Source organism: Phymastichus coffea, unplaced genomic scaffold (genome assembly GCF_024137745.1).
Source record: "Phymastichus coffea isolate CEN01 unplaced genomic scaffold, Cenicafe_Pcof_1.1 PCOF00013, whole genome shotgun sequence".
NCBI lineage: Eukaryota > Metazoa > Arthropoda > Insecta > Hymenoptera > Eulophidae > Phymastichus > Phymastichus coffea.
Window position 1 is genome coordinate 7,919,216 of NW_026706824.1, and position 24,546 is coordinate 7,943,761.

The window sequence follows — 24,546 nt, forward strand, 5'->3', positions numbered from 1 at the left end:
ATCCATATTTAATTCCAAACCTAACCGAAATGTTCGACCAACTAGGGAAAGCAAAATATTATCACGTCGTTGACCTAAAATCAGGCTTTCATCAAGTAAAAATGCATCCAAAAGATATTTTTAAAACAGCATTCAGTATACATCCTTTAGGACGATTTGAATTCCTTGTTTTACCATTTGGCCTAATAAATTCACCTAGAACATTTCAAAGAATACTAAACACAGTTCTAGGCGACCTAATTGCCAATACATGTTTTGTCTTTATTGACGATATAATTGTTTTCGGAGAAACAGTAGACGAAGTCAACGAAAGATTTTATACAGTAGCCCAAAATCTAAGAGAAGCTGGTCTAAAACTCGAACCTCAAAAATGTGACTGGTTAAAAACAGAAGTATCATTTTTAGGACACATTATAAGCGAATCCGGTATCAAACCAGACAAAAAAAAAATACAAGCCGTCGAAGCTTTCCCAACACCAAAAACTACAAAAAACGTAAGAGAATTCCTCGGACTCTGCAATTACTATAGACGTTTTGTTCCGAATTTCGCTGAAATAACAAAACCATTAACTATACTCTTACACAAAAATGTAAAATTTTTCTGGAAAATAGAACAACAACAAGCATTAGACAAATTAAAGAAATTACTATGTGAAGCTCCTATTCTACAATATCCAAAATTTAATAAACCCTACATCGTTAGAACAGATGCATCAAACCATAGCTTAGGCGCAGTACTATCTCAAGGAGAATTGGGACACGATAGACCCATCGCATACGCATCAAGAGTTCTAAGTAAAACAGAACAAAATTATATGACTTACGAAAGAGAAGCTCTGGGAATAATCTTCGCAATCAAAACATTCCGAACTTACTTATTCGGTAACAAATTTACTGTTGTAACGGATCACAAACCCCTACTATCATTAAAATCAGCCGATAACAATAGCAGAGTACAAAAATGGCGATTAAAATTAGTCGATTACGATTTCGACATAATTTACCGCCCGGGTAAAGAAAACGGCCCAGCTGACTGTTTATCAAGAAACCCTATAGAAGCTAAAATATGTGTCACAACGCGAGCACAGAAAGCAAAATCAAAAAATGGAATAATACCAACTCAAAAATTAAATAACAACGAGAAAATAAAAATTATGAATAACAAAAGAATTCAAGAAAAGAACAAAAGAAAACGTACACGCAAGTTCAGCAACACGAATAATAATCAAAACGAAAAAAATAAACACACTAACAAAAACAAAAATAATGACACGACTAGTGATAACATCGTTTACAGTAAAAATTCAATACAATTTCGAAACGACAACATAATTCACATAATATCCGAAAAACACAAAGAATTAGATGAAAACACTAACAGTATACTAATAAAAAAGAACCTAAAAATCAATGAAAACTTATCTATAAACGAAATAGATACATTAAACTATGGAAAAAAGAAAATATTTATTTTATGTCTAAACACTGCTACATCAGCAGAAACAAAAAAGCAAAATCTAACCGAACTGTTCGAAAATTTAAGACACCTTTTAATACAAAATAACATTTCAACAATAAGTATTTCAAAAAATATCAACATAATAAACATATGGTGGTCGGAAATAGAAGACATAATCAAAACAATCTTCAAAGAAAGCAACATTAAAATCATAGTTTGCATGAACCACATCGAATACATAAGCGATCTAGATCAAAGAAACGAACTATTTAAAATATATCACACTTCTAAACTCGGAGGTCATTCAGGAGTAAACCGAACCTACAATAAAATTTAAGAAAAATATTGCTGGGAAAATTTAAAGAAAGACATACAAAAAAGAATTTCAATGTGCCAAGAATGCCAAAGAAATAAACTAAAACGAAAACCAACAAGACAACCGATGACTTTAACAGATACACCTTTCAAACCATTCGATAAAGTTGCCATGGACATAATGGGACCATTCGAGATTACAAAAAATAATAATCGATACATACTCTCAATTCAAGACCAATTTTCAAAATTTATTACTCTCACAGCGTTAAAAGATCAAACCGCGGAATCGGTAAGCGAAGCCTTTATAAAAAGATTCATTTGTATTTTCGGAACACCAAAAGTAGTATTAACCGACAAAGCTCAGAACTTTAAAAGTAAACTGCTAAAACAAATAGCAAAACGATTTCAATTCGAAAAAATCGAAACAACATCATTCTCACCACAATCCAACGGCTCTGTCGAGAGAGCTAACCATCCTCTCTGTGAATTTATTAAACAATTCACATCAAAAAAATGTGAATGGGATGAACTTTTAGAATTGGCACAATTTAATTATAACACAAGCATTCACACTGGTCATAATTTCACGCCACATGAACTTGTTTTTACCTTTCCAGCCAAATTACCATCTAGCGTACCGCTGAAAAAATCCGAACAATTACCAACATTTAACGGATACTTAGAAAATTTAATAAAAAACATAAACGAACTAGCACACATGGCTAGAGAAAACTTAATAATTTCAAAACAAAAATCAAAACAATACTATGACCGATTTATGAACCCTATAGAATTCAAAATCGGAGACAAAGTCTGGTTCATGAAAGAACCAAACCCGGGGAAATTGGAGAAAAATAAATACTTAGGACCGTTTGAAATACTAAAAATAACAGAAAAAGGCAGCGTTGTAATAAATTACAACGGGAAACCAAAAACAGTTCATGCGAATAAATTAAGTTTAGTTAAACAAATAAATTAATATTCTTTTTATTTCAGAAAATACAATGGAACAATATTCACTAGTTATATTAATACTAATCACTCTCATTCAAACAAGCAAAGGGCTCATCGGATTTAACTGCGCTTCAACCAACCCAACCATTACAACATACTCCCTTGTGGACACTGGAGAATGTGACTTCCACGAAACAAAAATAAATTCAACACAATCTACAATAGAATTACTACAAAAAACCGAATTTAAATCGATAAAAATCATCCAATGTAAAATAGTAATACAACGTACAGTTTTTCATTGCGGCATGTTTAGCCATTTAGGCCCAACAGAAAACGCACTTCAAGAATACGTTTACGATATATCACACGATAATTGTAATAACATACACCAAACGGGTATTTTCAAATACGATAACGTACACATTATAACAGGACTAAAAATTAACTCTACAACATCCAAAGGATTAGACTTAGCAGGAAAAGTAGAGGGAAAATCTTGCTCAGGAGCAACCTATGCCGATAATTTCGGAACATGGAGTAACGTTTTTGTACAAGGTCTTATAAGAATAACTCTATGGGAAAGTTACGCAGCAGTTAGATTAGAAAACGACAAAATCAAATTAAATTCGGGTACGGTATGCAAATTTTCAGACCAACACTGTATTGATATGGAAGGAGGCCACACTTTTTGGCCATTATTATCACGCGAAAATTGCTTTAAAAATCAATATGATATTTTATATAGAGGCTCGGTCACTAAAATAACCTCACCTAACCAAGAAACAATATTTAGCCTAAATACAGAAGAAATATCTTTTGCATTGTCAACTAGAGGGAATATAAGTTTTTGTAATAGAATCCTAACAAAAACCGAACACCCAAAACTTTTTGTATATGAAAAGTCTAACATCAATGTACTATATGACAATGACATTCGGACAAAGCAAGGGATACTTAATTATGATTTATTCACGTATTTTAATAGTAAATTCGTGTATGTAGAGAAACATTTTAGGTTAGAAACAAAAAACCTTTACTTAAATATTTTAAAACAAAAATGTGAACTGGACAAAAAATTCCTATACAATTCCCTATCCATTGCATCCATTGCACCTGACGAATTTGGATATAGCCTCATGGAGAAGCCTGGGTACATAGCTCGGCTGGCAGGGGAAGCCGTACATATCATACAATGTACGCCAACTGAAGTCCAACTACTTCACACAGACAGATGTTTCGTACAACTTCCAGTAAAATCAAAAAACGAAACATACTACCTCACACCAAAGACACACATCTTACTGAAAACAGGAACAGAAATAAACTGCAATGCAATCATCCACCAATACTACAAAATTGGAAATCAATGGATAAATCTTACACCAACACCAAGAAATGCAACTAACGCAGTTTTGACATTGAAACCAAATACTACAATAACATGGCAACCGACCGAACTAGAGTCATTAGCAACCAGTGGCATTTATTCTCAAGAAGATCTGCAACAGTTACAGGACCATATACTCTTTCCTATGGAGAAAACAGCACTCCTCAACGTAATTGCAAGAGGTATGCAAGGCGACGAAAGTATGCAAGGAGGACTAATATCAAACTTGATATTCACTGAAAAACTCTAACCGATCTAGCAGAAAACCTCTGGACCAAAACCATCAATAAACTCACTAAATTCGGCTCTATAAGTTCCGCCATTATAATGAGTATTATCATATTTCAATGCGTCAAAAGCGTGTTTAACGTGATAATCAGAGGATATACGTTGCATTCAATATATGGATTCTCAACATATTTGCTAGCAGCAGTGTTCAGCTCTATCACACACTTACTGATAGCGTTAAACAAACCACTCGCCAAACAAGAATACAAAGACACAACGAAAAATAATGAATATGAATTGCAGCAAATAGTGATTGACCACCCAGAAACCACCATACAAAAATCACCACCTCTATATCTCCAAACCATACACAAAGAACCACCAAAAATCATACCTGCAGCACTAATTCCAAACAAAATTTCCAAAACAAACAAATATGATACTCCAATCTTCACGTTAGACTTGCATTAATAATAATCACAAATTTATATAAATAAAGACCCTAAAATGGAACTCTACTGCACCGTTATACAAAATATTATCATTTTCAGAATATAATTACTATTAGTTTTAAGATAAAATTTATAACCAAGTAAAATTGACGAAGACCTCAAATTGATATAAACTTAACTATTTCTTTCTTTTACGTTGATATCGCATCGATATGCAACTATCTAGCCACGGACGTGTTACGTCCTGAGACGTAAAATTAAATCATTTTGAGATCAACGGCAATCATGCGAATTGAAAGTAGCAAAATAAGCACAAAATGTATTTCACCTACTTTTTTTTATTTTACGAAACGCAAAAATTAATAAATGAAATTCAGCAGAAAACTCAATTGAGAAATTGAAACATCAACTTGATTACTCGACAACTAAATGTAAGTCAGTTAGCCAATATATAAAACAGCGTCTCAATTTTTTAGCCAGTTGATTCGCGACTCGCGACAATTCTACTGTACCAGTTGACTCTGCCACTCATTGAGTGAAATCCAATTATTAAATAAAGTGTTATTAAATATTATTAAATAAAGTGTATCAAGTTCATTTCTATAATTTCCATACGAAATATTCTCAATAATAAAGAAACCAATTTAAGAAGAAAATAATATGAAGGAACAAGGAGTAAGATAATAATTTATCAACATCTTCAACAATATATATATAACCCAGGTAAGTCCTGCCATTATACATATTATATCATAATCATACCGTGATAAAATAAATTTTACTCATATTAAACAAATACATGTCACGGCTACGGAGTCGCGACATAACAACATCATCAGCATTTCAATTTTTTTGGATCTATTATTTGAAAAAACAAAATTGTAGGAAAAACCAATAAGATACGATAAAAAATGATTTCCATACTTATCAGTTTCACGTCTGAAGCTTTCTTCAATATTTGTCAAAATTTTATTCTAATCAAGAGTAATTTTTTCAGTTGATAATAACATAGAGCATTCAAAATCTGATTTGAATTTTTTGGTGGCAACTTCATGCACTTCATCTAATTTACCTGACATATAATTTTCGTTATCACACCTACATTATTAAAAAAATATATATATCACTCACTGTACACTATTATTGAAATTCAATTCATACCATTTCCTTTTGACAGGACTTATTTTCAAAAGCTTATCAATAGTTACATCACCATCAGAAGAACTTGAAATTTGAGTAGAAGCTAGAGATTCAGATAGTTCTTCACTACTAGCAGATTCAACAACATGTTCTCTCGCTTTCTTTCTGCACGTTGAACATAACCAAGAATCTGCCGTTGCAGACGGAAATTTAAATAGATCTGATTCGGAAAATTTTCTCAAATCACTGATGTTTGTTGAATCTACGACCAATTGTATGGTATAAAATTGTTAGATATTCATACTGTTTATAAATTATTATTTTTAAAAATACAACTAAATACATACGAGACTTGGGTAAATTGAATGGATTGAAACATTCTTTCCTTCTTGCTAAAGACAGTTTTCTTCGGAATTCTCAACAATACTTGACATCAACAATTTATACCGTTAAAATTGATTTCCAAGAGAAAGAATTGAATTGATGTTATTTCGATTAAGTAATGCTGGTTTTGTAGATTCAGAAGCAACGAACTCTCATCAAATGATCGGTACTTGTTTACGTTATATGAAAACACATGGAGAGAGAGAGCGCCTTATGAATTTGGCGTCAAATTTGAATTTTACTAATGCATTAATTTTCATCAATTTATTTATAACGTATGAACAAATGTTGACCGCATTCTTTTTAAGAGTATTTTTCATGTAGAACTATCTGCTTTTTTCAAAAAAAAAATAAAATTTAAGTAAAAGTTTGGGGGAAAACGGTGAAAAATCAATTTGAAAACTTTTTTCTGATTTTTGAAGACTTTAATCATTTTCGACGGGAAACCTGATATTTTTTTCGAAATCTACGGGAAATTTCACGTCGAAAATGATATTTCGATTTTTTTTTTCAAAGGAATTCAAAGCCGAGGTATGAGTTTGAAAAAAAAAAAAAATGGGAATGAAAGAAAGGAAATCTTCATCAGCATGGCTCAGATCAGTGAGTGGGTGAAAATGATGTTTCAGGACTGAAATCATCTATCGTTGGTGCCTCCTTTCAGAGGAAAAATTTGGAAAAAGATCGGGGATGGTCGGACCTGAAAGTGTGCCATGTTCCCGTGAAATGACCCATACATTAAGATTTTCACTCTGAAGGTTCTCTTTATATTCATTTTCTTTAATAATTTCATTAGATAAAAGTTCAATTATATTATCAACACCAATATTTGAATGACAATTGTCGTTATCTTTTTTATACTTATCTAGGTTCGTATTTGTGTTTTCGACAATTTCAATTTCATCGCATTGTTTCTTTTTTTTCTGCGAGGCATTTAGACTTTTCTCATCACTTTTTCTATTCTTTTTTACATTTCGTGAGAGATTATTATAATTATATTCAGTTTGATTCTTCTTATTTTTTAGATTAGCATCAAAGTTTAAATTCTCATTACACATTATTATTATACAAGTTACTTCATCTTTATTAGATAAAATTATTCTCTCTGAATTTCTTTGATCGAATAACACTGAACGAGTCAGGATTCTGTTTCCCCCAATCCTAAGCTCCGTGTTCCAATAATCAATGACCAATCCATTCTCCAAACAAAAATCATTTCCCAAAATTATTTCGGTTGTTAAAAAAGGAACTACTAAAAATGTATGGTTTATGTTAATATAATCTATTTTTAAATTCAATAATACTTGTTTCTTAATAGTAGTTGCGCGCTTACCGATAGCTGTTGACACAACTATATTCGAAACCGGTATCTCCAGCACGTGCATTTTATTTTTTAATTTATTATAAAAAACATCCGAGATAGCGCTGATTTGACTACCGCTATCTAGTAATGACCAAATACTATAATCTAAAATATTAATTAAAATATATGGAGATGAAGGTATTTTTTGTACTAAATTATTATTTTTATTATGACCCTTATTATTTAGTATTCCATGTGTTAGATCGTTTTGTAAATCCTCATAATGACGCATTGCTGGGTCAATGTTCAATACGTCTGCTCCTAGTTTAAATTATTTTGTTGAGTATTTGTTGAATTTAATATATTGTTAGAATTATAGTTTTGTATATTTGGCGGTGGACACGAAGTATCAGGCAGATTGAATTTCTGATGGCTATTCGATAAATTGTTTTGAATTTGATTATAAGATTGTCTGTTTTGATATGTATTATACAGAGCTCGATTATTCACGCGACCTCGTCGTTTGTTATTATTCATATTGATGTGATGGTCCGAAACATCTTGCTGGTTTTGTCTCTCTTTATTTTGATTTAAATGCTGGTATTGTTTTTGTTTTTCTATGTATAACGCATCGAGATTGACAAAGTAGAAGTCAGGGTATTTGAATCGTTACAATCCGTTACAGCCAACGCTTGTCTCACCCCGAAAGGCAATTGTAAAATTATATTATGATTCTTTTAAAAATTCGACATTCCCGGCTCAATAAAGCCAGCTTGTTTCATTTGTGAGAAATAATAAGATTGCAAGTTTCCATCCTTTTCCTTACTAAAACGTCTGGTTAACCATTTATTCTTTATTTTTACCTGAATTGGTATTGTGAAAAATTTTTCTAAAAAGGCAATTTTAAACGACTCGTAATCGCGAAAGTCAGGCTGTAATTCAAACCAATTTTGAGCATGTTTTTTAAAATTATACTGATAATACTAATTTTCCGACTTTCATTAATTTGTTTAAAACGAAAATAACGCTACAGTTCATTTAAAAATTCTAAAGGATTTTGCGTATCCTCATCGTGAAATTCTGGCACCTTAATATTAATTTGGTTAACATTTAAATCACCCATAACCGCAAGAAGATCTGCAGCAAAATTCGTATGTTGTTGATTCTGTTGAACTTGAGGCTCATGATGATTGCGATTTGCTCTAGCCTCCTGGAATTCAAATTCAAGTTGCTGTATTCTTGCCTGAAGTTCGTTTGCTCTGTTTGCTTCATCGGCGACGCGACGCTGTAATTGCTTGCCTTCGCGATGCTGTCTCTGCGCTTCCTCCTTTTGTCTCTGTTGTGGCGTGCGTTGATCATCAGGAAGCACATTTATAATGGGTGCTGATTTTCTCGTACAATATGGTTTTGCAAACAATTAGGAATGATCTTTTTTGACAGTCTGCCAGATCTTGTGACAAAAGATTCGTTATTTGCCATACATAAATAAGGAGTGAATCTTTCATTAGTTGGGCGCCAATGTATAATTTTCTTTTATATTATAATGACATGAGGTAAATATTATACTGGACTTATATTAAATGGCCAGCCTAAACATCTCATTTAAATGTCGGTAGAGCTTATATGAAAAGGCAAACAATAAAGAGCTCAGGAACAAGATCGTGACAATAACAAATTAAATTGATAATTAATAACAATTGTTAATTTTATTAAATAGGTTTAAAGTTTAAGTGATCACGCTTACAAATTTTCAATACTACGATACAATTAATGATTCTAATTTAAACGGCAATCGGAATTATTATTTTCGTCAAAGGCCAGAGCGATTTTACTAAACTCTTTCTAATTAGCGATTGTTCTTATTAGAAAAAGTACGCCATACTTGTTTTTGGATATCATCATACAATAATCCGCCGTTTGTAGAGTAGTCCTCCAAATATTATAGTGAGATAGTTAAGTTCATTTCAATTTTATCTCAAAATCTGCGGTAGACTCGCAGGTTCAAGGTCGCTGTCGTAGTTGACAATTGCTAGTTATTGGTGTACACGTGTGCATGCTTGAAGTAGCCGGTAGATCTCTTCACGACCCTTACTGGAGAATCTTCCTGTACTTTCTTCGTCACACACCACACACTTGTTACCAATAGACTGACTCCTTTTCTTCTGACTCTCACGTTAGGCTCTCCTTCCTTTTAAAACCTCTCGAAGAGGATTAAGGGGCGCTCATAAGCGATCTTAGGCAGAAATTTGATTCGCAAGATGTCCATCTATAGGCGAGAGACCGCTCAATACCGATCAAGTAAGATATAAAATCTCATTGTTACATGATTCATTATTTATGCACGTATGATAACTAGAGTTTGCTTATACATAAACGCAAGAATTACATTTAGTTCCCATAAAAACCAGTTTTCTTGCTTTTGAACATTAATCAATTATCGAAAATTATTGTAATTTAGGCGAAAAATAAAGTCGATCACCATGAATGTAACGATCAACTTTTGTTTCTGATTTTCTCATTAGCTAACGCAAAATAAAATTTAATTTATCTTAAAAGAAAAGTCGCAATAAGAAAATTGCGGTTATCAAGAAATGTGCAGAAAAGTTAGCTAGAACAATGACAAATGAATTATTAATATAGCCATTATTTATCGGAAAACGTAGTTAATTAATATAAAAGGTGAAAGTAGATATGGAAAAAGAAATCTAAACATATCGTTAATAATTCCTTTTCTTAAATTTTTGGAGTTCTATGAGAAGAGGTGAATTTTTTTTACATTAAGCAAATTATAAAAAATTAGAGAAAATTTAATTAAATATATAAATGCAATAAAACAGGAGGCATGTACGTTTTACAGCTCCTTTTTTATAGGTTTTCTGAGATCAACATGCTGTTAGTCTTTGGTAGGCAGACAACGTCTAGTAACTCTGAGAAGCATAGCCGTAAAATGCCCTTTTATATAGGCTGATGATTATGTTCGCTTGAGAACTGTCAGATTTGAGAAATGTCATATTACAGAAATTCCCCTCCAGTTTTTACGCAGTCTTCGTTACCTGTGAGACGGAAAGCTATGTACTACTGATGTAGAGACCTCCGTCATATAAATTATCTTATCATCTAAAGTACTAATTTCCAATAATCGGGCACGGGTAGCCTGAACGCTCAAAAAACGAAATATTATGTCACTTCAGAAATTGTTCTATAGAATAACTTTAGAACGTTTTTAGAGAGAAAAAATGCAAACAGAAGATCGTAGATAGTGCCGATTTTTTACACCAAAAATTACAAAAAAATTAAAAAAAATTTTTTTTAATGGAAAAACAATTTTGTTTGAACTACACTTATATTGATATTATAAAACTATTATAACAGTACACAAATACAAGTGCTAAATATGAATATAACATTAATTTACGCATATCTATGTTTTCTGGTCTATTCGAATATTCCATACAAGTAATTCTTCGGGCATCAACACGTCTTGTTTATATTTCATACCGGTACAAATTCACACCTTCTTAAGTAATTCTAAAGTACGTATAGTCTACATAAATACGCATATCGTATTTATCTAATGTAAATAATACAATGACGAATCTAGGAAAATCGCGAACAATGGAATCGAAAATTTTTGATTGTTATTAGTATCATTTTCTCTGCCAGGTTTTCAAATAACACAATAGAAACAAAATCAAAAGTTTATACGTAGACTGCAAAAAAACAATTCGCAAACATCGCAGAAAATATATGTTCTTATTGGACAATTAGAACATGTTTTTTTGTTTTTCTAGTCTCGTTGAATGTTTTTATTGTTTTTGACTAGTGTCGCAAATTTAGCTTTGTGCTATTGACATTGCAAATTCTTTGATTCCAAATTTTTGTTGATTATTTCCAGCAGCATTGAATATTACGACAGAATTTGTAATAGCAGTCTGGATTAGTCTTATAAAAACTACTCAGGTCCATTTTTTAGATCGAATGCTTGGCAATAAATTGTTACAGTGCGCATCATGAACATTAGGGTGGAAATTAATTTTTTTCTTCGGGGACCCGCTCCCAAGCAAATATCTTTTCTATTACCTCTAAAAACTCTGCGGAAAAAAGTTTTAGAACCTAAAAATTGATTTAACGCCTGCCTCAAAGCCCCTTAAGATTTCTCATGTATATTAAATGGGAAAAATGAGTAAGTTTGTTCATCCTTATAAAGGCTAGTCTCAATTTCGGATTTTCATTTTTAAAACAATGTTTTCTTGTGTATTTTGAGTCGCTAAATTGAATGACCGTGTCATTTTTTGTCTAGATAGCGATCGAAAAAAGTTATAGTCAAAAATATTCGAAAAATCTGAAAAATGAGTAAAAAAAAGGAGTTTTAGCTGACCTTTATTGGCTGAAATCGATAAATTTCGTTATCAGCAGTATATTTTTTCATGTACATTCAGTCACTGAATCGAATGGTGTCATTAGTTTTTGACCAGCTGAGCGATAAACCAGAGTTATAAGCCTACATCGTTTAAAAACTTGGAAAATCAGAGAAAAATGCAGATCATTTGCTGACAAGATTGAAAAAATCTATAATCCTTTTTCATTAACATGTATGAGTATTTTTATATATTTTGAGCTGCCAAATCGAATGGTATCGGTAGATTTTCTCTAGGTAGCGATAAACAAAAGTTATGAGCGATATTTCTCGAAAAATTTCAAAAATTTGCGAAAACAAAGAGAATTTTCAAATTTATGACGGCAAAAAACGATCAATTTTTTTTTCAATAATATATATTTCCATGTATTTCGAGTCACTGAATCTAGTGGTATTATTTGTTTTCGTCTAGCTACGCGATAAATCAAAGTTACAAGCCAAAACCGTCGGAAAACTTCAAATATTAGTGGTAAATGCATGTAAGTCGAAGTAGTCGACTCAAGTCTCGGAATTCGAAGACAAGACATAATGCTTTATTTATGTTAATGATTCAGATTATTTATATTGATAGATAACACAGGTAAAATAAGAAGTAATATTTGTGGGAAAAAGCCTTTGAAGGCGCGAAAAACCCAGATTTATTGAAACAAATGAATATTGGTATGAAATTTCATCACTAAAATGTTTAGTAATTTAATAATAAATTATTGATAAAAGTAATGTTCCTCACACTACTAGTAGTCGCAAGTTTTCAATTATTCTTAAAACTAAAAAAACGTCGGGTTAGATTTCACTCGAGGGGAGTGTGGACGTGTCTTGGATGTGAGCGCGAGTTTTGGTGAGAAAGTTAAAGAGGAAAAGTGTTTGAGAAGAGAAATAGAGGTGAAAAGAGCGTGGAGGCGGAGGATGAGTGGAGAAGAGAGAGAGGCCTGGAGAAGAGCAGGAAAAAACAGAGAGAGAGAGGAATAAAGAAAAAAAATAAAGGTTGAGGTTAAGAGAGAAAATCAGAAAGCGGGAAAGGCAGACAGAGAGGAGGGGCGGTAAAAAGTAAAGGCAGAGACAGAAAAGGTAACACAGGGAATAAAGGTGGGATCACGGGTAGATATAGAGAGTCGAATTAAAGCGTACGGGATAGGATGGAAAGATTTGTGACAACAGAAAAATTAAGAGATAAAGGTAGAAGGTTGGATAAGAAAGGCCCAGAGGAGGAAAAGAAGAAAAGAGTAAAGGTGGTGAGGGGGAGAGAGAGCGGGGAGGGGCTGAGGGAGAATATTAGAGGAGAAATGAGAGAGGCAAAGAGATGCAAGAGTGAGAGCGAGGGAAGCGAGATGGATGGGAAGGGGGGAGAAGGATTGGACAATACGATAAGAGAAGTGGAAAAAAGTAGTGGTGCAGAAGATATAATGGAAAAGATACGGACAGATATAAGGGAATTAAGAGAGGTATGGTAGGAGGAAAGGAAAGAATGGATAGAAATGTTTAAAGTAATAATGGGAAAAATGGAAAGAATGGAGGCAGAGGGGAAAAGAAGAGAAGAAAGATGGGAGAAGGAAATAGGAAAAGTTAGGAAAGAACAAGAGAGAGAGAGAGAGAGAGAGAGAGAGAGAGAGAATAAAGAAAGAGACGAAAGAAGAAATGGAATAAGCAGAACGTAGAGAAAAAAAACTGCAGGAAAAATGGGGAGAGAGGATGGACTAGTTGGAAGAGGAGTGCGTGAAACTAAAAGAAAGCATAGAAGGAGGAAACAAGAAGCAAAGAGGAACAGAAGTAGGCAATAAGCAAGAATTAGAGCATATGAGAGAAAAAATGGGTAGAGAAATTAGGTTAAACAATATAATAGTGACAGACTTAGAGGGTGAGTTAAGATGGGAAAAGAAGGGAAAGGCAGAGGTCTGGTTAAGGCAGGTACTAGAAATGAAAGGAGAGATAGTGAATCTGAGGAGAATAGGAGGAACAGCGGAGAGAGATGATCGGAGAGAAAGAAGGAAAAACATGTGGCAAATTAGATGCGCTTCATGGGAACAAAAAGAAGGAATTATAAAGAAGAAAAAGAATCTGGCACAGAAAAAGATATACATAGATCAGGACTGGACGTGGAAGCAGAGAAGGATAAGAGAGGAAGTAAGAAGGAAAGCGAAAGAAATAAAAAGTAAAGGTATAGAGGTAAAGATGTGGCATAACGGGGTGAAGTCAGAGGAAGAAGAATGGTGGTGGAGCGAGAGTGAAGGAAAAATGGTAGGAAAGGAGGTGGAAGGGTTTCGAAAATAATAGAGATAAAAGAGAAAGAGAGGAGAGAAGGGAGAGAGAGGGGAGAAACGCAAAGCAAAAGATAGCGTGGATGATGGAGATAAAATGGAAAAGAAGAACAAACGAAGAGAAGAAAGAAAAAGAAAAGCAAGAAGACGAAACTGCAAGACCCTAAGGAGAGACGGAAATAGAAGATAGTGAAGCAAGACTCGCAGACACATCTACACACACACAAACATACACACACATACACACAAAACACGAACATACACACAAAACACGAACATACGCGCAAACATAAACATACACATGCACACACACACACACAAGACACAAGTAACAGCAACTACACAAGCGAGAGGAAGCAGGTATTGGAGAATGGAGTAAAATGGAAAAGATGAAGAATCGAAGAAGAGAAGGAAAAAGGTAAACTAGAAGACAAATCATAAGATACTAAGGAAAAATAAGTAAGGTTGAGGAAAGGAAAGGCAGAGGGAGCAATAGGAAACAAGAAAAAGGTGTCAAAGCCTTAATAAGAAGAAAGATAGATGAAATGATTAGCAAGAAGGAGAGCAAAAGAAAAGGAAAGGCAAAGGTAAAAAAGCAAAAGAAAGTAATAAAGGAAAAGCTGAAAAGAAAATATGCAAGAAAGAGAAAAAAAAAACAGAAGTGCGGAAAAGGCAAATCTTGACGAGAGAAAGAGGAAGAGAAGATTAATCAGAAGAAAAATGAGAAGAAAAGAGGAACAGGCAGGCGCAGAAGACAGGGACACAAGAGTTGCAGACACACCTACAAATGCATATATTTATACAACACACACACACGCACGCACGCGCGCACTCACACACACACACACACAAAACACATACATAATCAAGTACACAAACTGGATACTAGACACAAATAGTAATATAAGAAATGTAAACCAAATGTAACATATAAGTTGTAAATAAATAAACTAAACTAAACTAAACTAAAAAAAAGTCCAATAAATTTTTCTGATGAATCTTAATTATATACAAATCACATATCACTTCAAAATAGTTATTTAAATGGGTTCAATAAGGTTGATTCATTGCTGTCTGGAAACGCACTACGGTATTCGTTTATCACCGGAAGCAATTATTGTATTTGATCAGCATCCTTTGTCAGTAGTTTATTGAATTCCCTGATCAATTTAACTCCTCTTTCAGCTATATCGTTGACGACTTTGAGATTCTCAACTATTTTCCAACCGTGGATGTAGTTCCTGTCTTTTACCTATGTAGTTGGATTTTTTTTCAGAAAAGCTGTATCAATTTTGAACCGCTCAAAAAACTTACTCGTATATGTATCTTTGCATATAAAATGACAAATACTTGAATTAACCAAGTCAGTAATTTCAACATTTTTTTTGTTGCACAAGACTCGTTTATCGTAAGCGAAAGTACTGGAAGTTGATTGGAGAGCTTGGCACATCTTTAGCTTTTATTCATTCGAAGTATCTTCATTAAAAAATGCTAATGCTGTCATTTCTGGAGTCAAGTACCATAAGTGATTTCTGTGTTACGTCTCGAGACGTAACTATTTCTTCATTTTGATTTCATCAGCAATCAATTGAAAAACGAAATAATGTATAAACAACGAACGGCATTTTTACAAAATACAAACTCAGCGAAATTAAAAGATGAGTAGTCCGAAAATCTGGGGCGCCCGACATTTTGATTTTTTGATTACTTAACACATTAATATGGGCCGAAGAGTCAATATAAAAACAGAAGACTCGACTATTCGGCAGTTGATTCGCGAGCCGCGACTACTCAATAACATTAAAATTTGTTAAAGTTCTTACGGACTGATTCGCGACGCGCGACAGCCGAACAACGTATAATTCACCTACTGTTATTTTTGAGAAACCACTTCTGTCATTGAATAAATAAATAATTACTTAAATCGAGTGTTCGTGCATCATTACCGACCGACCTCATATATACTTTATCAAGATAAAGCTAAACAGCCAACTTAACTGGAGATAATAACCCAGGTAAGTTCCTGTCACTATAATATTTACTAATAAATGAATGATCATATATATTTTAAAAATACACGTCACGGCTACGTAGTCGCGACATAACAAATTGGTTCCGGTACTAAATGGGTGTTTGTTTTATATAAAATAACATTCTAAATGAAATCACATTTTAATAAGTAACAAAAACCTCTCTAGCCCTATTGAAGCAAAACGACTGACGCGGCTTCAGGTAAAAAATAAACCAGAGTTGGAAAGTGATATAGTGCAACCGAGCACATCCGTTATAGATCCTTTTAAACGATCAAGGAAATTAGTACACTCTCCTCCTAAAGGAATTAGTAGGGAAAATACGGAAAAAGCATTAAATAATATAGTAACACCTAACGAAAACACGGTACAAGAAGTACAAGTATTTAATATATTGGACGTAAACAACTCTGTAGAAAATCCACTTAAACGATTAACACAAAATTTTGAACACTCAAATTCATTATTAGATTTGGACTTTACTCTTGATCAGAATTACGAATTTTCATTTAATAATAACGAATACACAGACATTGGTGGTATTTGTAACGAAGAGAGTATTTGCAAAGACGCGAAACGTACAATAGATACGAACGGAACGACCAGACAAATAGCACTCTATAATCCAATCATCCAAACAAATAACTTTGAACAAGTCGATAACGACGGTATAAAAACAGGCAACAAAATGACGCAACCGTTACGTTTACCACTTAAATACGTTGCAGATTTAGTTCCAAAGTTTGATGGAAAAAATATGACAACTAATGAATATATTGAAAAATTGAAACACGTAAAAACAATTGTTTCTGAGTTAGATGAACCAAGTTTAATATCAATTCTGAAAATTAAATTGGGCGGAGAAGTTTATAAAGCATTAGTAAACATCAAAATAGATAAGATAAATGATTATATCAAAGTGATAAGGCAGCTATTTCCCTCCTTTGACAATATTCATAGTTTATATGGGAAATTTACGGAAATCATCCAAAAACCAAATGAACCCGTCTTAGCATATGCGAACCGTTTACAGGAAATAGTTTTGCAAATTAAAGAAATGAAAAAGTTAGAAGCAGATGTAACTGACGAAGATTTCAAAACGTATGAAACAGTATTAAATGCTGACGCGTTAAAAATTTTTAAACAAGGTTTACAACAAGACATTCGTCTGGAATTAGGAAATCACATTAATTTGGGCACTGCTTTACAAGACGCTATTGAAATTGAAACAAATTTAAAAAAACAAAGATTATTGAGGGGTGATATCGCTAGTCCCTTTCATAGTAATGTAGACTCGGTTACTGCTTCAACAAATGTTACTCATATATATAATTGTCAAATTTGTCAGGACTATAACCATGAAGCTTTATTTTGTTATAAAGGAGCTTGTGTATATTGTAAGAACAAAGATCACCTGTCAAACAATTGTAAAATTGTAAATAAAAAGATCGAATTGATATGTAAATTCTGTAATGCTCAGGGGCATTCTATAGACGGTTGCAAATTTAACAGAGTTAAAGGAAATCATTGTCAATATTGTCAGGTGATGGGTCATACAGTTACACAATGCCCATTTATTATAGAATTTGAAGTATGTTGGAAATGTAAGGAAAGCGGACACACCCCGCACAGCTGTTCAAAATCTTTCAAATCAACGAACTTTTGCGCTGTTTGCGACAGCAGTGACCATACGATACGCAATTGCCCAAATGTGACATGCAGACGTTGCAATGAAATCGGTCACTCAGTAAAATATTGCCCAAACGCGGACGAAACGAAAGAACGTAGATTTGCAATATGTACAATCTCTCAAGAAAAAGATCATGAAGCAAATAATTGTGAATTGGCAAGAATCCTGGTTAGCTATAGTAAGAACAATAGAAGTAACGATAATAAAATCAGATCAAATACAAATTCTAGTGACAATAAACGCAGAAATGGAAATTTTAATCACGATAACGGACCTTCACGATTCAATAATTTTGGGAAAAGAAATAATGACACTAAGTGTGATTATTGCCACATGAATAATCATGTAATTGACAATTGTTTGAAATTGAGAGCTTTAGAAAGAAACGTAAAAAACACTAATATTTGTACTTATTGCAAGGAATCAGGTCATAAAGTCGAATCATGTCCAATTATAAAATCACTAGAAAATAACCAAGAAAAATTTTGTACAATTTGTAAACGTACCGATCATACAGAGTCGACTTGTTTTAGACGTAATAATCAGGGAAATGAATAGATTCTTCCGAACATGAGTGCACGGAGGAAACAAATAAAAAGTCACTTGCTGCAGAATTAAGAGACGAAATAACGACAACACGGAAAATGGACATTGATGATCAAAATGAAACTCACGCATTAAATTTAACAAGACAATATGAGTCGCAAACCAAAACGGAAAAAAATAATAAAGTATGCCTCCGAAATGACAAACAAAAGAAACTCTATAATGAATGTAATAGCAATATAGAACTTACAAGTATCATTGAAACTAAAATGCCAATGTATTTCCTAAAGTTAAAAAATTTGTTACAATACATACAGGTACCGAATCCGTTTTCGGGTGTTAATTTTAATTTATTTATAGATAGCGGAGCTCAAATCAATATCATAAAAAGCGATTGTATACCATCAAACGCTATTTTGGACTCAAAAAAAAATATCATTATCCGGTATTACTGATAAAACAATTCAAACATTAGGTTTGATAAAAATAACAATTAATGGGTTGTTAATTGATTTTCATATTGTACCAAGAGAATTTTCAATCCCTTATGATGGCATTCTTGGCATACCTGTTCTGAAAGAAAATAAGTTAAGATTAGATGAAGGTTATTTGGAAATAAATAGTAGGAAAATAAAACTTGTATCAATACCGTTAACTCAAATGAACTCAATCGTTTTTACCGAAAACAAAAAGAAAGAGGAATCAAGGATAACAGAAGAACAAAAGGGATTTTTAAGTAAAATTGTACATGGCATTAATAAGGAAAATAAAACAAAAAACGAAAAAGAAAAACACTAGGAAGAATCGAAAATCTTTGAGGAAAATAACAAATTTCATCCACTAGAAAGAGAAAATATACTAGAGGACCCCGAATCTGTTACATTTCCTTGCACAACAACAACGGATAAAATAAATAATGAAATAATGACTGCCAAAGATTTAAAAGTAGAACGCGAGATCGAAAATTGTAAAAACTCATTACTAATACCTTTTTCTTCCAACGGAATAACGAACTTGGAAGCTGAATTAGAGAAAGACCCTTCCAAAATAGAACACATGATTACCGATATAAATGTAGCAATGAGTACTCATGAAATGACTAACACAAAGGATGATTATGCAGACAATTACGATTATAAACAATTTATATCGGTTATAAAAGAAAATATAGGAATAGAATTCCCTTCGGAAAATACTGTTTCAGAAGAAATCCAAACATATCAATATTTATCTTTCGACTTAGAAAACTTTCCAAACAGTATTGAACTAACGGAAAATATAGATTTGAACGTCAATGAAAATGAAATTGTATACGCGGGGAGCATAAATTTTTTAGGAGAGGAACAAGAAAAAATTGAAGGAAATCAATTAAACCACAAGGAAAAAGTATTAGAAAAAATAAATTTGAGAGATTTAGTCGGAAACAACTATAAGATAATGAAAGAACTTATTGAGGATAACGAAGATGTATTTTGGGCCGATGGCGACAGATTAGGAACATGTAATATAGAACAACATGAAATTAATTTAACAGACAACAAACCGGTTTACGTCAAACAATTTCCCTTGCCACACAAATTACGGGACATTGCTATTGAAGAAGTAAAATCATTGATATCTAATAATTTAATAAGGAAATCGAAAAGTGCTTTCAATGCACCAACATGGGTAGTGAAGAAAAAGAGCTTAGCAGACGGGAAAGCTAGATGGCGATTAGTAATTGACTACAGGAAATTGAATGAAAAATTTAATTCCAAACATAACAGAAATATTTGATCAACTCGGGAAAGCCAAATTTTATCATGTTGTCGATCTAAAATCCGGTTTCCATCAGGTAGCAATGCACCCGAAAGATATCTTCAAAACAGCTTTTAGCATACATCCATTAGGAAGATTTGAATTTCTCGTTTTACCATTCGGATTAGTAAACTCGCCTAGAACATTTCAAAGAATTCTTAATACAATTTTGGGGGATTTAATCGCCAATACATGCTTTGTTTTTATTGACGATATAATCATCTTTGGAGAAACAGTGGATGAGGTCAATAAACGTTTTTCCGAAATAGCTCAAAAACTAAGAGAACCCTGCTAAAAATGTTCTATTAAAAGTTATTAAAAAAAACTAATTACTTTTAATCGTGAATTTGTATCCCACATAAGCCAATTGAAAAAAATAAGCCACGGAAGCAAAATAATTCAAAATGATTCGAATCGATAGAATTAATTAAGATTAAAGATTATTAAATTCAATAATGTTCAATAGCTTTCAATCTCAAATCTTTTCATAAAATGAATTTTATTCAATGAAATCCAATGAATAATTATCGTTACGTTAAATTTATTTTAATCGCATATTTTGAAATACAGATTCACGATTAAAAATGATTTGAATTTCTGAACGATATTTAAATAATATTCAATATAATTTATCATGATTAAATTAACCCATTAACGCCTGAATTGCAGTTCTTCAGTAGTCCATGTTTGAGGTAGTGCCAATCAACGTAAAAATGATAAAATTGTCTGAAAATTCATACTCGACTATTTTCGGGTATGCTCTTTCGATTGGCGTGGTTAAAAATTTAAAAAAATTTAAAAAACCATTAAATTTTGCAATTTAAATAAAAAAAAAGCACGATTTTTACAATACATTTTTTTTTCAAACTCGATTTTCACCTGGAACCACCTGTTCATTTCACGCAGAACCTTTCAAAATCGTGCAATAATACCTCGAACTTAAAAGTTAGATTATATATGATAATAAATTTTGGCATAAAAAATTCAAAATGGCGCCCAAAATGGGTCAATGTCAGGGTACATTTTCATTATTTTTTTTTTCACGAACGGTCAATTTTAGAAAAAAATTGTATGGAATAAAAAGTGTTTAGAATCACTCAAAAAATACGCCTGAATTTTTTCAAAATAGTTTAAAGACTTTTTTAATTTTTTTAAAAAGTTGTTAAATTCAAAAATCCAAAAACTTCTCAAAAAATTCTGAAAAAATTCACACTTACTCTTTGAATGATTTTAAACAACTTTTTTTCTATAAAATTTTTTCCTAAAACTGATCATTGTTGACTAAAATGGGTTAAATAGAAAAAATTATTCGTGCACTACATGGCCGAAAATCTGCATACACACACAGGCATATATATACAAGTCTGGGTGTAATATTTGTAAGTATATAATCCAGAGATCAAGATCGCCCTTTGCCATTGTCTTTATCAACAATCTTGCCCGATTCTCACCACTTGGAGGTGGACGATTTCCGAGAATCTTCTTCTTTTTTTTTTTTTTTTATTTATTTTTTTTTAATTTTTTTTACGTTTTTTTATAATTTTTTTAAAAGGTTTACGTTTTTTAAACTTTAAAAAGTTATTTTAAATGACTATCAGTGGATTGTATCAAAACATATTTTGCAAAAATACAATTCACAATTTTCACAAATCCTGTTTGTTCGCTTTTCACATTTTTCTCCCGAACAATATCTAAACTTTTGTACAATCTCTGACTTATGTCCTTTGAAATCCTTCTTCGCCATGTAATGTTTAGCTAATGAGAGTGCAAAGCTTTTTGTAGAGTGTTTTTTATCTTCTGAATCGGTCAAGTCTCTCAAAACTACAGAATTGGTGATGCTTGATTGAATCATTCTCATGAGTATAATCCAAGTCCATTTTTTCGAACGCACAATAGGCACAACCTTATTACATCGCTGGTCATGAATATCAACTCCGCCCATAAATTTGTTATACACCGAAAATGCATGGGGGAATGATATGTCAGATTTCTGCTTTTGTTCCTTGTCAAAACGTTTTACTATAGAAAGAGGAGTAACACCTGCGGCAGTTGACAAAATAGAAACTGGCTTAGAATCTACAACAGTTATAAAGTTGATACCACTTTCTGTATCATGTTTGACTGCATATGTACCTCTATTATCTTTTTTGTCAACGTTGTTTTTTACATTGATACGATTTTCTCGAACCGTGCCTGTTGCTTGTATTCCAATTTTGTGTAGATGTACTAATAAATCAGGGCAGCAAAATAAATTATCGAAATAAACGTGGTACTTACTCAGCTTTTTAATTGATATATTTTCCAAAACATTTTGCAACATTTGCATGACAACACGGCTGCCTAATGCACATTTTGGTAAAAAATCATTATTTTCAGAGTTTTTTCCGCAGTATATGTCACAGTCAAACACATACCCGTTTGCACTACATAAAGCCCATAGTTTGATACCAAATCTAATGGGCTTTGATTTGATGAATTGCTTCAACACAGTTTTTCCAAAAAATTTTAGCATCATTTCGTCGATCGAAAGAGCCGTTGCAAAAACTCCAAAAATAAGAAGATTTTTTCTAAAAATGTTGAAAACAGATCGAACACGCCAGACTCTATCGTTAGAATCTTCGTCTTCTGGTTTGGACAACTTGAGCTTTGACTTTATCTCCTCAAATTCATCGCGACTCATAACATTAGGTACTAAAGCACATCCAAGAAAAGGATCTTTTGACCAATAATCTCTTTGGGATAAACGTTTGTTGAACATGGTAAATATTATTATACCTAAAAATGCATTCAATTTTTCCGGAGTCAGATCATATCCATTTATTTTAGTAGCTTCGATTATATATTGTTTGATATCTGTAGAAAAGAACAATTCGAATAGTTTGGAGTCAGAGCATTGGGAAATGAAGTTTTTATCTTTTTCTGACAGTAATATTTCATTTTTCAGATTAGAATGATATTTCTTTTCTCCGTCAACCCAAACAAATTGATGGTCATCTTCAAGTTTTTTCTGGGAAGGTTCATATCCTTGGAGAACTTTTCTATAAGATGAACTTGGAAAAAACTCTTCGACTTCATTTTCAGAATCATCAAAATCGTCATTTTCGTAACGTGAATCATCACCATCAGATTCGCCAGAACTATCTGGATTTGGAATAAAAACAGCTTCATCATAATTTTCTTCTTCATCAAATTCTATCGAACTAGACGATACCTTGTATTTCTTTTTATGACGATTTTTTGAAACAGTAGCAGAAGCCGATGTTTCATTTTTTCTCTTTGGCATTTTTACAATATGTTTCAGAAACAAAGCAGTAGAAATATTTAAAATATTGAAAACAAATAAAGTAAAAATAATTACTATGATATGTTAGAATTATCACGTATAATTATAGAGCACATGAAAAATAATAAAAGAAACTATCTTTGAAATAATTGCGACATTTTCGGTTCAGAAAAAAATCATTAGCAATATTTTAAATCTTCAAAATAAATAAAGTAAAATTAATCCCTATAATATGTGAGAATCAAGAATATGGTAATCACACATAATTATACTGATTATTATGATAAGTAATCGAATAAAAATAACTAACTTTGATATACTTGCTACATTTTATAAAAAATATATAAAACAGATTTAAAATAAAAAGAAAAGAAAAAGTAAGGAAAGTAAACTAAATAAAGAATGTTAAAAAAATTTGCTTTGTGGACAGAAATGTAATTTCGTTCAACAAGTAAATAATTTTTTCTATTTAACCCATTTTAGTCAACAATGATCAGTTTTAGGAAAAAATTTTATAGAAGAAAAGTTGCTTAAAATCGTTCAAAGAGTAAGTGTGAATTTTTTCAGAATTTTTTGAGAAGTTTTTGGATTTTTGAATTTAACAATTTTTAAAAAAAATTAAAAAAGTCTTTAAACTATTTTGAAAAAATTCAGGCGTATTTTTTGAGTGATTCTAAACACTTTTTATTCTATACAATTTTTTTCTAAAATTGACCGTTCGTGAAAAAAAAAATAATGAAAATGTACCCTGACATTGACCCATTTTGGGCGCCATTTTGAATTTTTTATGCCAAAATTTATTATCATAAGTCCATAACTTTTAAGTTCGAGGTATTATTGCACGATTTTGAAAGGTTCTGCGTGAAATGAACAGGTGGTTCCAGGTGAAAATCGAGTTTGAAA

At 32.2% G+C, this 24,546-nt stretch overlaps 1 protein-coding gene across 1 annotated transcript; it reads right to left on the reverse strand.

Moving 5' to 3' along the window:
• Positions 1 to 8,652: 8,652 nt before the first annotated feature.
• LOC131673224 (piggyBac transposable element-derived protein 3-like) lies at positions 8,653 to 23,643 on the reverse strand. The gene is made up of 2 exons (XM_058951063.1): positions 22,066 to 23,643; positions 8,653 to 8,961 (listed from the first exon to the last, which is right to left on the reverse strand). The coding sequence occupies exons 1-2, from the start codon at positions 23,641 to 23,643 to the stop codon at positions 8,653 to 8,655; spliced, it is 1,887 nt and encodes a 628-aa protein (XP_058807046.1).
• Between the last annotated feature and the right edge of the window lie 903 nt (positions 23,644 to 24,546).